At 41.2% G+C, this 16,959-nt stretch overlaps 2 protein-coding genes across 2 annotated transcripts; one reads left to right on the top strand and one right to left on the bottom strand.

Moving 5' to 3' along the window:
* Nucleotides 1-9,980: 9,980 nt before the first annotated feature.
* LOC149407523 (uncharacterized) lies at nt 9,981-12,480 on the top strand. The gene is made up of 5 exons (XM_089620556.1): nt 9,981-10,112; nt 10,170-10,569; nt 10,649-11,711; nt 11,788-12,283; nt 12,430-12,480. Exons 1-5 carry the CDS (start codon nt 9,981-9,983, stop codon nt 12,478-12,480), a joined length of 2,142 nt encoding a protein of 713 aa, XP_089476682.1.
* A 257-nt stretch (nt 12,481-12,737) lies between these two features.
* Nucleotides 12,738-16,934, bottom strand: LOC149407522 (uncharacterized). The gene is made up of 8 exons (XM_089620544.1): nt 16,923-16,934; nt 15,069-15,917; nt 14,717-14,986; nt 14,345-14,632; nt 13,664-14,254; nt 13,172-13,570; nt 12,957-13,105; nt 12,738-12,879 (listed from the first exon to the last, which is right to left on the bottom strand). The coding sequence occupies exons 1-8, from the start codon at nt 16,932-16,934 to the stop codon at nt 12,738-12,740; spliced, it is 2,700 nt and encodes an 899-aa protein (XP_089476670.1).
* Between the last annotated feature and the right edge of the window lie 25 nt (nt 16,935-16,959).

Below are 16,959 nucleotides of genomic sequence, written 5' to 3'. Positions count from 1 at the left end.
ATTAAATAAAGACAACCTAATCTAACAGAAATCCCCCACAAAGTAGTTCACCCCCCCAAACTCAATCTCTACATTGTCCTCAATGTAGATCCATAAAAAAAACATGGGAGACAGAGAACTTACCTCGCGGGGGTGGTAGAACTCCCCTTACTCGTCGCCACCGCGCTCGGGCGGCGGTGGATCTTCTTTTACGCGCTCTTTCTTCATCCATACCTCTTTGAATGGTTTCGGCCAACGTCCTCGCCATGGCTTGAATGGACACTTCGGCTTTGCATGCTTGCTCGCATTTTTTGTTGATTCTTCTTTAGGAGCCCGTGGCGGAGGTGTGGGTGGTGGAGTGGCGATTTCGTACATCTCGAGGACGTAGACCTCTTCTTTTTCCTTCTTGCGCTTTCGGGTTTTACAGATCCCGAACGTCTCCTCCTCGTTCTTCATGCGCATCATCAGCTCGCCTCTTTGCACGTCTATGCGAACACCGCAAGTGGCTAAGAAAGCCCTTCCAAAGAGAATGGGGATATCGCGATCCTCGTCCATGTCGATGACGTAAAAATCGGCCGGAAAAGTGAATTTTCCGACTTTTACGAGGAGGTCTTCCACGAAGCCGCGCGGGTGCCTTACGATCCGATCTGCTAGTTGGAGAGTGGTGCGCGTAGGCTTTAGTTCACCCACCCCGAGTTTGTTGAAGACGGCCGACGGCATGAGGTTGATGCCCGAACCTAGATCACACAAGGCGTTCTCGATAAAGACGTCTCCAATAGTGCACGGCAATGTGAACTTGCCCGGATCTTCTAATTTTGGCGGGAGCTCTTATTTCAGAAGTGCACTACACTTGGCGAAAAGCGCTACCGTGAGCCGTTGCGGGAACGGAAGTGGCATCTCATAGATGCGGACCGACGAGGGCGGCGTATGAGCTTTGTTGACCAAGGCAGCCTCTGCTTCTTCTTTCTTCGGGCTCTCAGTGACTTCCACATGTTGATGAGAAATGGCGTTGCAATGCTCCCTTGGATTCACTTCGGAGGTGCTTGGAAGTGTGCCTTGGGGTCGTGTGTGGATGGTGGATGCGAGTTGCCCCACCTGCGTCTCGAGATTTCGGATCTGAGCCGATTGGTTCGAGAGTGCCGTCTTTGTTTCGTTCATGAAATCGGTGGTGGTATTCACGAAGGCAGTCGTCGACGTGGCCAGATTAGCTACGAGCTCCTCCAGATTAGTCTCGTTCTTGTAAGCTCGCAATGGTGGGGCTTGATATGGCGGTGGTCGGGGCTGATTCCGAGGCGGTCGAGGCTGAGCTTGCGGTGCGGGTTGCATCGGCATGTTATTCTGGTGACCGCGTCATCCCCCATTCTGATAGGTTACTCATCGGGCCTTGATTGTAATTGTTGTAATTTTGGTTGGGCGGCCGATTGTTGACGAAATTTGCTTGTTGGCCCTTGTTCCCTTGCGCGCACTCATCGCTAGAATGAGGGCCGGCACACCAGAAGCACGGCTCGGGAATAGGGGCTTGGATAGCATGAATTGTAGCTTTCTGCTCGTGGAGCGTTTTGGTGAGGTCGGCCACCTGTGCTGCGAGAACTTTTATCAATTCCATCTCGGGCGTGACGGACTCGCGCTTCTGAATTCTTCGCTCGAAAGGAAATTGGTCGTTGTTGTACGCGAGCTCCTCGAGGATGGCATGAGCTTCTTCCTCGGTCTTTTGGAAGAAGGATCCTCCTGCGGCGGTGTTGACGAGGGTGCGCGATGAAGGAGAAAGGCCGCCGTAGAAGATTTGCACCATCATCCACCCTTGGATGCCATGGTTAGGACACTTCCGCTGCAGCTCCTTGAAGCGTCCCCAAGCTTCAAATAAAGACTCACCCTCGAACTGGGAGAACGATGGATTTCGTTACGCCTCTTATGCATCTTCTCGAATGGGAAGAACTTCGAGATGAACTTCACGCGCAAGTCCGCCCACGAAGTGATGGATCCAGGAGGGAGCGAGTTGAGCCAAGTTTTGGCTCGATCCCGGAGTGAGAATGGGAAAAGGCGGAGGCGGATCGCTTCGTCTGAGATGTTGTTGAGCTTGAACGTGTTGCTGATCTCGACGAAGTTTGTGAGATGGTCTTGCGGGTCTTCGCCCGGTGATCCCGAAAATTGGGATTGTTGCACCATATGGATCACGCCGGTCTTAATTTTGAAATTCTGATTACCCGCAAGAACTGGAAGAACAATGGCCGATTGTGTGGCATCGGTCGGAGGTAACCCGTATTGGAATAGGGTCTTGGGCTCCTCGGCGTTGTTCCTATTTTCTTCCATTGCTCGTTCCTTTGATTCTTTTCGATTTTTCCTGCAAGATTTTTCGATCTCAGGGTTGATTGGAACGAGAGCTGATGACCCGTCTTTTCGCATACACCTTCAAAAGCAAGAAAGTGACACAAAAAGTTAGAAAACAAAAATTAGGAAATTAAATAGCAAGAGCAAGTAAATTCAATCGCTATTGTAGACTAGTCCCCGGCAACGGCGCCAAAAACTTGTTGCGATATTTTTATAACTAGCACGCAAGCGGACGTATCGAACAAGTAATAGTGTTACGTAAGTAACGGATATCGATCCCACAGAGACTAGTTACTCTAGCGATTTTCTAAAACTTGATGCTAATTAATTCCAAGTAAAATTAAGAAGATGGTTGTAACTAAAGCAATAATAAAACTAAAGCAGAGAGTTAAATACGAGTTTTGCAAGAAGAGAAAGTAGGGGCCACGACTTCGCCGGAGCTAACTAGGTCGGGGGTTTCGGGTTTGAACAACAAAATCTACTCCTATGGATGCTAATCTCACTCTATCAAAATTATTCACTAGCCTCTCTCGAGTGTTCTAGCAAACCTATGTAATTGACGGATTATTATCCTCTCGGCATCTAATCCTATTAAAACAATCACACGCAATGAAACAAGAGTTCAAACGATTACATAAATTGCCTAGGTTTTCTAACCTAGGATCAACTATGATGACATGAACAAAAGCACGATTATTTACTCTCTCTCGAGTAGCTAAATAATCCTAGATAACAATTCTAATGGTGATCAAGCACTAGAAAGCATAATGAACAATTCATATCAAGCACTCCATAATAATGAAGCAAACAATAATTATCTAACCCTAACGAGCCCCCCAACCATTATCAATCCCAGCTACATCGCAACCCCATAAGAAACTTAGCCTCTAATGGTGTTCATAATCAACGCTAAACATAACAGAATAATTAAAAGCACTAAAATAAAGATTGAAACCAACACATAATTCATATTAAATAAAATTGATGTTCAACAATAATTTAGATCAATAAAGTAAATAAAATAAGAGAAGAAAGAAGAACGAATGAATTCGGAGAAGGAGAACTCGTCGGGTTGTCAATTCCGTTGAAGAACGCCCTTTTCCTCTTCCAAAAGCTCTCTAGAACAACCAAACAATAAAATAGAAACTAAAAACAAAAGGGAAGATGTGGTTTTCAGAGCTTAGAGTCACATAAATAGGTCAAGGGGTGATTTTCGGAGCATATTGGGCCTTTGGAATGGTTTAATTCGCCCAAAATCATCAAAAACGGAAAGTAAGTCCGTCAAAACCCGAAGGAGGGTGCGGCGCGCGGTCGTCCATGCGCGGCGCGCGGTCCGAACTCCAAGTTATGCGCGGAGCGCGCATAAGACTCTGTGCATTTTCACGATTTGCGCTCCCAGTATGCGCGGCGCGCGATTGTCGATGTGCGGCGGGCGGTCTCAAAGTATGTCATCGCGCGGCGCGAAGGGATGCGCGCGGCGCGCGGTTGTCGCCAATTTCTTGCTTATCGCTTTTTTACTCTATTTCGACCGTTTTGTCTCCAAATCCCGTCATTTTTCCACGAAATTGATTGTAGACGCTCTATTGCTCATTTGAACCTGAAACTACTCAAAAACCTACTAAAAACCATTAAAATACTCGAGGACTCGTCGATTTTCGGTTCGGGAAATAGAAGTTTTACGCGTGATTAACGCACCTATCATCAGTGACTGTCGTTGACGATGATGAAGAAGACGATGAGGAAAATTGGAGACGGGTCGTTTTTGAGGGAGAAGATGTTGATGTCGATATAGAAGATGATATTAACATTATAGGCATAGATGACGATGAATGAGTAATATCTTTTTTGTATGTTTATTTACTATAGTATGTAACCACGGTTTTCCTCCGCCACATGTGAGGTTTGTTAATAATAAAATCCGTGGTGCCGTCCACGTTTTTTTTAAACAGAAAACTAATATTTATTCACTAATATTGTTCACATCTTACAAGATGTCAGATGCAGGTGGAGATGAGTCTCCGCTACACCGTTCATGAGCAGGTGGAGATGAGTCTCCGCTAGAGACACCGGGTTCCCAAGGTCCTAAGAAAACAAGGGGACCAACAACCGGCTCTACTTCGGCAAAAGCAGCGCTTGGGGTACCCGATGCGAAAGTTGTTAGGTATGACCCAATCAACCAAACCTTCTACCAGGATGTAAGGAAAACAATAAAAAATGTAGGAGTATTCAACAACCGTGTCGGCACTTTGGTGAAAGTCCATATCCCGGTCACACTTCGTGATTGGAACGAAGTGACGCCCCAGATGTTGGGCAATATTCTGAGCGCACTTCATTTCGAGTACACTTTCGTGCATAAGGATGATGAGACCGAGGAGCTGCTTCCGGCGGATTGCTTTCGTCATCAGATTGACCAGACTATAATTCGCGATTCAAAGCGAATGAGGCGCAACCAAAAGTCTAGATTATCAGGGACTTTCTTAGGCAAATGTTGTGGGCAAATAAATGTCGCCAAGAAAGAAATCCCAAAAGGATATCAAAAAGACGATTGGGAGAAGGTGATAAAGGAGTTCGCAACTGACGATTGGAAGGTAATGTATAATTCAAAAAAATTATGTTATCTTCTATGAAATCGAATTATAACGCAATTTAATATGTGCAAAAAAAGTCTACTCGCAATAGGGACAATTCAAATAACAAGAAAATGAAGTCCACACAAGGGTCAATTTCTTTCTTGGCCCATCGACATTTGAACGTAAGTTTATTCTAATTTTGTAATATTTTTTTTGCAATAAATACATTACTCATATTTTCATAAGAACTGCAGAGTAGGGAAGATGAGACTTTGGCCTCGGCGTTAAACACGTGGGAGAAAAAACATCAAGATGATCAAGGCAATTGGACGATAGATTTGGCGCAACAAGCATTTGTAAGTTACTTGTGTTAATTACTGAATAATCAAGTTTCGATAATATTAATAATTTTTTTAACATATGTTTGAAGGCGCGAATTATGACTCAAGTTGAGGATATTCAGCGACAAGCAGCGGAGTCAGGCCAAACGTTTGACATAGACCAGGCGGAGCAGTACGCGATGGGTACTGTTCTCGGGCAACGTCGAGATTGGTATGTCGGGATAGGTCCCTCGATCCCGAGATCCTCGTATCTCTTGGCTCAGGCTCAGGACGACAGCTCGTCATCAGGTTCTTCATCGAGGCGTGTTCCAGATCCAGTGGTTAGCGAGCTACAAGCAGCGTTGGCCGCACAACAGGTCGCAATGGAAGAGATGAGGTGTGAGCAACGAGCTCAGATGAAGGCGTTTCAGCGACAGTTCTTTGCCTACACACAACAGCATCCGTCTCCCATGCAGGCATCCCCCGCGATGATGCACCCTGGGACGACGCCGCCATCAGCTTCAATGCCGAATGTTCAGACGCCGCCATCTGCTTCAATGTCGGATGCTCAGACGCCGCCACCAGCTTCAATGCCGAATGCTCAGACACCAGATTCGGTAGAATTTCAGCGACATCGTTCGAGCGGCAGCGCACGAGGAAGATCTGGTGGAAGAGGAGGCCGTGCATTCAAGAATTGGAAGACTTCGAGTGAAAAATGGAAACAAAAGGAATAGATTGTAATTTTTTTAATTTATTGAACATAAATTATCAAATTTTATGAATTTAATATTAGAATTTCTATTAAATTATTTATATAATTATTCTAATTAATATTATATAATTATTATTATTAAAATTATTTAATTAATTTAACAAAAAAAATATTGATTCTAATAGAATTTTTTATAAGCTGATTCTCAGCATTTAAAAAAAAACTACAGACAATCAGATGCGACTAGTCGCATCTAATACTTTCGCGGGAAAAGTATCAGATGCGACTAGTCGCATCTGATTGTACTGTAACCCGCCAAAATATTAGGCGGAGAATTACTATCAGGTGCGACTAGTCGCATCTGATACTTTTCCCGCTTTAATATCTTATTTTGGAGTATATTTAGGTGCGACTTTTGGTGCGAGAAGTCGCACCTAAACTGTCGCACCTGATAGTGATGACTTTCAGGTGCGATAAGTCGCACCTAAAATCATCAGGTGCGGACTTTCAGATGCGACTTTGTCGCATCTAAAGTCGCACCTGATGACACTTTCAGGTGCGACTGTGGTGCTTTCAGGTGCGACTTTTGTCGCACCTGATGCTATATTTTGTACTAGTGACTTTTAAACACTACGACTTAAGAACAAGTCTTGAAGTCGAAGAGCTAAAACACTGGGTCAAATGAGGACCTAGGTGCCAAAATCAAAAACGAAATTGAATAGAGAGAGAGAGAGAGAGAAAGAGAGGAGTCGGCCAAGCTAGAGAGAGAAGCTCTCAAATCTCTAAAACTTGGATGAATCAAATGTGAAGAATGAGGCTCCTATTTATAGGAGAGGTCTCACCTTCAATAAGGTAGTTTCCTCTTCTATAGAATATCACATATTCATGAGCAAATATTGCCTCCTTCCCACTTATGTCACACGGCCAAGGCAGCCTTCTAGAAGGCTTGGATTTGTTTCTTTTTTTGTTCCTTGCCTTGCCTTTGACTCACTTGGCCAAATTCCCGTATGCATGCATGGGAAATTTGTTTCCTCTTTTTCTTTTGGCAAGTATCTTGATACATTTATGCACAAAATATTCTCTCTTTTCTCTTGGGTAGTAGGCGCCCATATGCTCTCTAGAATGGGCTTCTAGAAGTTCCTTCATTTGTTCATGACAACATGAAAAAGGCCCATTAAGAATTTTCAATAAAATTCTTATAAAATGAAATTAATCCACAAGGCCCAATAAATCTAATTTTGGCCGAGTGATGCATGTCATCAAATGACCATGTCAAAAAATTTATTGACATTCATTTCATCCTATGTCTCAAAAGACAAAAATCACATTTTGACAATTTTCACAAAACTTGTCTCGTTCTTGTTTTGACTTAGCTTCTAGTTTAACTATTCCTACTCGATGTGATTTGTGATAGTGACCTCATGGATCCAAATGAACAAAGCTTGAGCTAAACACTTGGACTCAAAAGTTCACAAACTTTTTCCAAGTTTAGCTTAATGTCAACTGACTCCACTAAAGAGTTGACACTGAAAATCTCTCGGTTCAAATGAATTTATTTTCTACTCAAGAATTCAACCAAATTATGATGAGCGGATCCACTGAATATGATCTATGTTTACCCTTCATGAATATCATCAGCTAGTCGGGATTTACGAAATTACCATTTTACCCTTCTAGCTGTTATTTCCTCAACTCTTTTGTCGCTTGTGAATAAGTCAGAAACAATATATTGACGGGGAGCTAACAAGTCATATTGTTTCATCCAAAACAGTCAAGACTCAATTTGGACACTGGCCAGTTCATTTATTCACACTCCAAGGAACAAAGCATGAGGTGATATACATTGCATTTCAGCAATCTTGTACATGAATTCCATATCTATGAGAACTTCATGACATCTTCACAACTTAGTACTTCACCAATAGGTCCTGTTCGGATCACATAGTGAGTCCGAACTCTGACTTTCTCAAATGAGAATACGTAAGCTGTGAAATGGCATGTCTCATTTCAGGTTTAAGGTAAGCATGATGCAATTCATACGTAGTGACTTCGAGACATAAGAGGCTAAATGGTTTGTTCTTATCTTGTCTCTAGAAGTGCATTGGTCAATTCAGTACATTCGGAAGATACCTAGAAGAACTATAGAGTCTCCAACTCTCAGTGCCCCATAACCAGACATCATAGATTCTCCTAACAATCGTACTGAGGTCAATAGTCCTTTGACCCTTAGATTGCGAATATATCGTTTTAAGCAAACTATGAAGAGTTTGTTCATGCAAATCTACATTTGTCTCTTCGTAAGTTGTTAAGTTTGTTTATGGACTAAAGACTAATGTTTTATCATAAAGCTTCAAACAGACAAGGAAGAATGAATGAACGTTTCAACTTTTTATTAATGAATAAGCAATTACAAGCAAGAGTCTTCGTGAGACTTTATTACATCAAATGTACAAAATAAAGACTACAACTCTTCTTGTGGGCACCATTGACAGCACGAAGTTCATGAGTTGTTGACATCAGATGTCAACAGTTGCGTCAACTGTTGACATATGATGTCAACAACTCATGAACTTCGCCTAAAAACAAGAGAAAACAATAAAAATTGCCCAGAATAAAAAAAAGTCTCTTTTTTGGCCAATCTCAAACATACCCAGAATAAAACATACCAAAAAACCAAAGAAAAGTTTGATACAACAAAAAACAAAACTAACCTTGGGCGAGGATCGGAGCTACGTGCTTGGTCGGAGCTACATTCTTCGTCGTGACCGGATCTATGAGCTTTGGTCGTGCTTCCTTGAGCGTGTCGGAGCTCAAATCCAAAGGCTTGGGTCAGCTCAACTTTGGCAAGGATTGGGTGAGCTCAAATCTAGGGTTTTGGTTCTCTTTTGGTTTTGAGTTTTGAGCTTTTTTCTGACGAGATATAGAGAGAGAGAGAGAGAGAGAGAGAGAGAGAGAGATATAAAAAAAAAGTTTAATTCAAAATGGATTAAAAGATGGTATTAAATGAGGTATGAGAGGGTAAGTGTGAGATTAAAAGAAAATTTAAGGAGGAGGGTAAATTTGGTTTTTCATAAGTGGTCAACTTGTATTTTTGGCCAAAATTATGCTTTGATGGATTTTTGGAAAAAATTAGTAATAAGGTGGTAGTTCGAGCAATTTCTATTTTAACAATTTATTTAGGACAAGGTTAACCAAGCACGAGACTACATTTACAAAGAGAAATTTCATTTTCTAGACCTCGAAGTTATGAAAATATCTCAGTTAGACTCACTAGTTCATAAATATCTAAAATTAGACTTTTGTACCAATTTCGGACAAAAATACACTTTCAAGGTAATATAACCATCTTCACTTCATTCTATACTTCTTTTCATCTCTCATCCTCTCTCATTTCCTCTCGTTTCATCATTTTTGAGTATCCACTTCAATCAATCTCGTCGAAATGGGTTAGTATGCTCATTCATTCATCTTTTATAGTTATGTTTATATAGTTTGTGTAGAAAAAAAGAAGTTAGTAGATTTAGGTCAAATATCCGGGAATTTAACGTTATTTCCGATGAAATCCGATAATTTAGGATGAAATTTAAGTACGATTTCCGATGAAATTTAAGATAAAATTCGGACCGGATCTGGCAAAATCCGACCGGATCTGGCAAGATCCGACCAGATCTGGCATGGTCAGGATCCGACCGGATCCGACCGGATCTGGCAGGATCCGACCGGATCTGGCAAACTGCCAGAATCCGACCGGATCTGGCAGGATCCGACCGGATCTGGCCGGATCCGACCGGATCTGGCCGGATCCGATAGTGTATGTAGAAAAAATAAAAAAAAACTTTTTTTTTTTTATTTAATGTATTTTATGTTATATTTGTTGCAGTTTTGTTGATGGTTAACGGCACATGGGAGAGAAATGGACACTTATACGTGTTCAAAAATGCAAGAACATTTCCGCTTGAAGTTTCGAAAGAGACGACATACACGGGGTTAGTCGACAAGGTGTACAATAGAGTCGATATAGACAGATCAAAGTATGACTTAAAGTTAGAAGTTCCATATGAAGCGGGTAATATGCCGATTGAGCCTGCTTTGTTGAAGGACGATATTGATGTTAAGTATTACACGAAGTGCAAAAGTCGTAGAAAATATGCACTTTGTGTAACTTTGATATCGAAAGAAATCACAGCGTTCAGTGCAAACAAAGTAGATAAAGGAAAAAATGTTATCAATGAAGAGTTGCCTCGTGTTGAACTCAACAAGAGACGAAAGAATTTGATAATCACCGATCGAGATGATGAAGTATACGTGCATGATAGACATAATTATCACAACAACGAGGAAGAAGATGATGAAGAACAAAATAACAAAGTTGACGAAGATAAAAGTGACAAGGGAGAAGATGGACTCAACAGTGACAAAGAAACAGAATTCGAAGAGTTTGTAAATCATGAAGAATATAAAGATTTTGTTAAACATTTTGCAGTACCATCAGGACACGGGGAACAATCAAAACAAGGTGAACCGTCACGTGACCCTCGTAAAGATGTTTCACAAACGGATTTCGTGCGTTATTCATGGGAAGCCCCTGACTTCACAGCGGCTGATGTTGTCAAAGAAGAACGTAATGAAGGTCCAACTCTATTGTCACATTCTTCCACAGGTAATAAAAACAATGATATCTACTTATATATGGAAAATGTTATGTTATATATTTTATAACCATTGATTACATGCAATAGGTAGCACAGAAGATATATACCTTGGGAAAGAGTTTGAGTCAAAGAAACAGATGAAGCAACAGATTCATGTTTTTGCTCTAAAAAATAATTTTGAGTTTAGAGTGAAATCGTCTTCGAAAAAGAGATGGTATGTCATATGCAAAAATGAGATGTGCACTTGGAAGCTGAGGGGTGTTGTGCAGTGGTCTGACATGTGGCAGATAACGTCGTATGAGAGTAGACATTCTTGCGCGCGTGTGGTTCGAACAGAAGGTCATAGAGGAGTTGCACCTTGGGTTATTGGGCACGTCTTCAAAGATAAGTACAACATTAGCTCTATGGCTGAATATTCAGCGCATAACGTAAGAGAGGAAGTCAAGACAAGATGGGGTGTTGGCATATCGTACTTGAAAGCGTGGAGAACAAGGGAGAAAGCAATTTCTTACGTAAGAGGTACGCCAGAAGAATCTTATCAGAAGTTACCATCTTGGTTATACATGTTGGAGCAGAAGAATCCAGGGACTCTTACGGCGTTTGTGAAAGATGGCGATAGATTCAAATACGCGTTCTTTTCTATTGGGGCGTGTCGTAGAGGGTTCAAGTCTTGTCGACCCGTCATATCATTAGACGGTGCATTTTTGAAGACAAAATACGGTGGACAGTTGCTATGCGCAATTGCGATGGATGCTAATTCTCAGTTGTATCCACTTGCATTCGGGGTAGTAGATAGCGAGTGTCACGCTTCGTGGATTTGGTTTTTGAGAAAGTTGAGAGAAGCTATCGGTGAAGACGTTGAAGAGTTGGTGTTCATATCCGATCGACATGTTAGCATCATACATGGCGTCGAAGTGGTGTTTCCCGGTATCCCTCATGGAGCATGCTTCCATCATCTCAAACTAAATGTCCAACACAAATTCAAGACTGATCATTGTGGAATTGAACTGTATGATGCCGCTTATGCCTTCAATAAGCGGGCTTTCGTAGCTCATTTTCAGCAGTTGAGGAGAAAAGATGTCGAGATGGCTAAGTATCTCGAGGAAGTCGGTTTTGATCGGTGGGCAAGAGCATTTTTTCCTGGAAAACGGTAAGACTAAAACTTTTCCCTTTATCATTACAAGTGTTTTAACCAGAACGTCGCTAATATGTAACTGTTTCTATAGGTATGATATAATGACAAGCAATAATGCAGAAAGCTTCAACAATAAGACGAGGAATGCTAGAACGTTTCCCATCACCACTTTGCTTGAGTTCATTAGATTCACACTTCAAACATGGTTTTTTAATCGAGAAGAAATTGCTAGAAAATGTGATACAAGACTGTCCCCGAAGTTTCAAGATAATCTCGAACATCTGAACGGCAAAGCACAATACGTGAATACCTACGGACTCGGGATGTTTGAATGTAATGTTAGAGACGAGAGAGGTGACTTTGATGTGCATTTGATGAATAACACATGCACTTGTGGACTACCACAACTACTTGGAATCCCGTGCGAGCATGCCATCGCATCCGCACAACACAGGAGTGTGGACATTTATTCGTTGTGCAGTCCTTTCTATTCGAAAGAGATATGGATTGAGATGTACAAGGAGTCTATATATCCTGTTGGGAATGAAGAACAGTGGAACGTTCCGGATGACATAAAAAACATGAAGGTGTTGGCACCAGTTGAAAAGAAACAAGCCGGTCGGCCGAAGAAAAGTAAACAAGGAAGGCGAAGAGTCAATCGATACCCATCTCAAGGAGAAAAAGTTGTTATCCATCGGAAATGTGGTAAATGTGGTGGTATGGGACATAATAGGAAGACATGCACATGGAGAGAGTGAAAACTTGTTTATTTTCATTAAGTTGATCATTATCTTTTTTTTTTAAACTTATTTTGTTGAAAAATTGACGTTTAATTTTGAGTTGAACATGTTTGTGGTTATGTTTATGTTTATGTTTATATTTTTATTTATTACTTTAAAATAATTAAATATAAATTTAATGACATGAAACTATAACATAAAATGAAACTAAAGATATCCAATATATTTAATGTCATCAAAGTAGAAATATCAAAAATATTTAATGAAATAAAAATAGAGATATCCTAATAATTAATAAATATCATCGCTCTTCTAATTGGAAAAATAGGTCCGTAGACCATTTCTTCCTGAACGTCTTCATGTTCTCGCTTCGTAGTGTATCAAAACTGGCGTTGACAAGGATATGCTCCATGTATTTGATTGCGAACATCCCACAATCACCACTGAAAGACAAAATCAAAAAATGTTATACACAAATAACATAACTCTTAAATAAAACTTCATAATTTTTTTTACATACCTTGTCACACATTGTGGGATGGTATCGTCAACTACCCATCCGAACGGTGGAAGTCGAATTTCCCCGCCATCTAGCTCTCGCTCCGCCTTCGGATGCTCGTTGAATAATCTCGACATTGCCATAACCTTCGATATCGCTTGACACCAATCCTACGTTAACATGAGAATGTAAGAAAATAAATATATGATTTACTATAAACTTTAAAGTTTACTAACATCCATCATCGTTCTGAAGTTGTTGGCATGTTCTCTCATCTTCACAATATCATTTTGGCAGTCCAAGACGGTTATGGTCAGCTCTTTGAGGTCGACTCGGAACGTGAACCAATGCATCTGTTTGAAGTTCACGACGAACAAAATCTCCACGGCACAATTCCACGGCAAGACTTGAGAGTTCCTGTATCCAGTCATAGGATCAAACACGAGTCGTTGATCCCAGTCTACGATCTCCGCCTCATTGCCTGTTTCGTCGGCAATCTTCTTGAACTCTTGTTCTTTCGTATAACGCCCATATACATGTTGGACCCATTGGGTATCCATGATGCAGACGTCTTGACGATACCCGTCATATTGTCGTTGGCGTCTCCGTAGCATATGTATAATAGCATCAATATGCTGTCAACGTATTTGGATTAACAAATATATTTAAGTCATAATAATTAACTTTTAGATGAAAAAACATATTAAACGTAAAGTAGTTATACATACCGTGTCGTCTAACCATTTTCCGTTCTCGAGAAGGAGCTTGAAAAAATTTTCTTCCACGCTAGCGATCTTCACATAAATCCTCGGCATAAAATGACCATCAAGTTTTCGCGTTTTACTCCACTTCACGACGGCTTCCCAATCTTTAAGTATTGGCTCCTTCAACGGTTTGAACGGCGACACCCGCTTATTTGTTCCATACTTCGGCCGCGTCGGATCCGTGAAATCGGCGGAGAAAGTATCTTTTCGAATACGCTTTTGAGATGGTGTTCGTACCTTCTCTTTCGCCTTCTTCTGTGCTAGGGTGGACAACGGGAGCGTCTTATCTGATGCATCGTTCCGCCGGAGACGTTTTTTACTAGGTGAAACCGGCTTCCTCGTCGTACACGAGGGATGCGAAGACGACGGCTGTGACGCCGCATGTGAACGAGGACTAGGAGGGGCAGGAGGACTAGGAGGGGCCGGAGGATTAGGAGGGGCCGGAGGACTAGGTTGAGGTGGACGAGGTTTACATGCTTGTGTAGTTGGTAACGGCCCGGGACATAAACCCGTCACGTCCGAGAAAATGTAGTTTATCTTCTCGAACATGTCAAGCTGTAAGTTGATGACACAAAATACTGAATAAGAAACTAATTTTTTATAGAAATGACTAATTTATTTAAAAAAAAAAAAAAAAAAACTAACCTGAGATCGCCTCATTCTCTCTAGCCTCCGACCGTTTGTACTTAGAGCCCTCAAGACGGTTGCCTGAGATCGTACCAACTGACTCTGAGATTTTCGAAGTTCATTATTAGATTTTAGAAGTTGATTCTGAGTCTCGATCATATTATTCCACATATCCTCCGTCAAAGACCACATAGGGAGATGATCGGGACGAGCCGGATGATCGGGACGACCGGGACGATCGGGGCGAGCGGGATGAGCGGGACGAGCGGGATGATCGGGACGACTGAGAGGTGCGCGAAGTGTGGGCTGAAATGATTGAAACTAATAACTACTTCACATGATTGAAACTAATAACTACTCTAAAACTAGTAATTACTAAATAGAATTTACCTGACGAGGTTCTCGCGGTGTATCTGAAACATGATCATCATCATCGTCTTCATCACTCCACAAGTTCTCCTCTTCGTCCTTTTCCGCTTCTCTGAGTCCGTCGGCTTCTTTCGCGATTGATTGTACTAAATCAATCTCTTCCTCGATATTACGTGGCTCAACCACGTTTTCGTCTTCAGTCGGATAGAGCGATTGACTGAGTTGCGTTTCTAGTTGCTGAAAGAACTCGCGCTCACCGGTCCTTGGTCTCAACATCTGAAGAACACCGAGCTACAAGAGGAAAAAAAATGTAAGTACTTAACATCTAGATAAGTGTATAATTTATGTATAAAAGATATAAATTATAAATTACCGTTTTTTTAAGGAAAACCTTCTCGACGTCCTTGCGTGTCACCACTCGAACGCTTGACCACGAAAGCATCCTCGGTACTCGAACACCGATATTATTCCCGAACTGCTGACCAATCTCCGGAATAGCCTCGAACGCCCAATATTGCACGGCGTGCAAATTCCCCGGTAAGGAATACTTTGCCTCCTTCTGAAGAATGTTCTCGTTGGCGGATTTGTCCTTTTGTTTTAGACAGTAGCGTTTCATGTCCACAGAGAGGGCGGAGAACGTCTCTGTCCACGTGATGTTCCCCCACGGCAGAGAATAGAAGAATGACAAGTCCTCAACCATGTAGAGATACTTGTCGTTAATGACTCGGTTGTGTTCTACTCCGAGGAGATACCCAATGACAAACACGCACAATCCGAGCTTGTACGCGTCCTCCGGATCTTGACATGTCTTGAACGCGTTCGTCAAGACTTCGAACTTGGCGTTTCGCACGCCGTTTAAGTGATCGGTCACGAGCCTATTACTTCTTCGCTCGTTCTGCTCCTCCGCCGTCGGACCGTCTTCCATACTGAATCCGGTGATCAACGCGTATTCGAGTTTACCGAATCTCACGCGTTTATTTCCGATACCGAAGTGAATCTCACCCCTTTTCGTGGACTCCACCTTTCGAAGAAGCAGAGAGTGTAAAAGTACTGAAGAGAAATTTAACGTCGTCGCCTCGAAGAATTGAGCGAACGGAGTCTCTGCTATCCTTTGAAGTAGATCCAGAGCTGTGAATTTTTCTTTCACAAGCTTCAACATTCCCGAACCACTATACGTGATTCGACCCGGAAAATTACTCTCACATAGCAACGTCAAATTCTCCTACAACACGAGTTATAACAAGTTTAATCACTAATAAATTATAAATATCATTCAAAACACAACTAAAAACACAACTAAATATCATTCAAAACAATCCAACAATAAACACAACTAAAATCTGAAAAAAAAAAAAAAAAAATTATAACAAGTTTAATCACATAGCAACCACGTTACATTCTCCTAAAACACGAGTTATAACAACTTTAATCACTAATAAATTTTAAAACAAAACAAATATCATTCAAAACACAACTAAAACTAAATATCATTCAAAACACAACTAAAACTAAATATCATTCAAAACACAACTAAAAACACAATTACATATCATTCAAAACAATCCAACAATAAACACAACTAAAATCTGAAAAAAAAAATTAAAAAATTGTAACAAGTTTAATCACATAGCAACCACGTTACATTCTCCTAAAACACGAGTTATAACAAGTTCAATCACTAATAAATTTTAAAACAAAACAAATATCATTCAAAACACAACTAAAATTAAATATCATTCAAAACACAACTAAAAACACAATTACATATCATTCAAATCTAAACCCATCTCTCGTTAGAAAAAAAAAAACAAAAAAAATTCACTTTGAAGCCGACGGGATTCAATGTTTGGATTTTTTTTTTTTTTTAAAAATCCTGCTGGAGACGGTCGGATCCCGTCGGATCCCATCGGACTCGGTCGGAATCCGACCGAATCCGATGGGATCCGACGGGATCCGACGAAATTTAAAAAAAAAAAATAACTTGAAGACGGAGACGGTCGGATCCCGTCGGATCCCATCGGATTCGGTCGGATTCCGACCGAGTCCGATGGGATCCGACGGGATCCGACCGTCTCCGTCAGGATTTAAAAAAAAAAAAAAAAAATCCAAACATTTCCAGATTTTAAAACAAAAAAAAATCACTATGAAACCACTCTAATCTTATTTCTTATCTATGGTACACTAAGAAACCATGAAAAACCATTAAAAAAACCATTAAAAAACATACCTTTTTTGTCATTTTGAGGTAGCTATGGAGGTTGATG

The sequence above is a fragment of the Urtica dioica genome, chromosome 1 (assembly GCF_054948205.1).
Source record: "Urtica dioica subsp. dioica isolate 48M chromosome 1, U.dioica_male_clone48M_v1_H2, whole genome shotgun sequence".
In the NCBI taxonomy this organism is placed as follows: domain Eukaryota; kingdom Viridiplantae; phylum Streptophyta; class Magnoliopsida; order Rosales; family Urticaceae; genus Urtica; species Urtica dioica.
Note: the sequence above shows the minus strand (reverse complement) of the source record. Positions and strands in the feature narration are given on the sequence as shown.

Coding starts and splice junctions, on each gene's coding strand:
- LOC149407522 (XM_089620544.1), bottom strand. Junction 14,987..15,068: donor AGGTTTTCCTTAAAAAAACG/GTAATTTATAAT, acceptor TTCCTCTTGTAG/CTCGGTGTTCTTCAGATGTT. Junction 12,880..12,956: donor ATCCCACAATGTGTGACAAG/GTATGTAAAAAA, acceptor TTTGTCTTTCAG/TGGTGATTGTGGGATGTTCG.
- LOC149407523 (XM_089620556.1), top strand. CDS start 9,981: ATGCCGATTGAGCCTGCTTTGTTGAAGGACGATATTGATGTTAAGTAT. Junction 10,570..10,648: donor ATTGTCACATTCTTCCACAG/GTAATAAAAACA, acceptor TACATGCAATAG/GTAGCACAGAAGATATATAC. Junction 11,712..11,787: donor GCATTTTTTCCTGGAAAACG/GTAAGACTAAAA, acceptor CTGTTTCTATAG/GTATGATATAATGACAAGCA.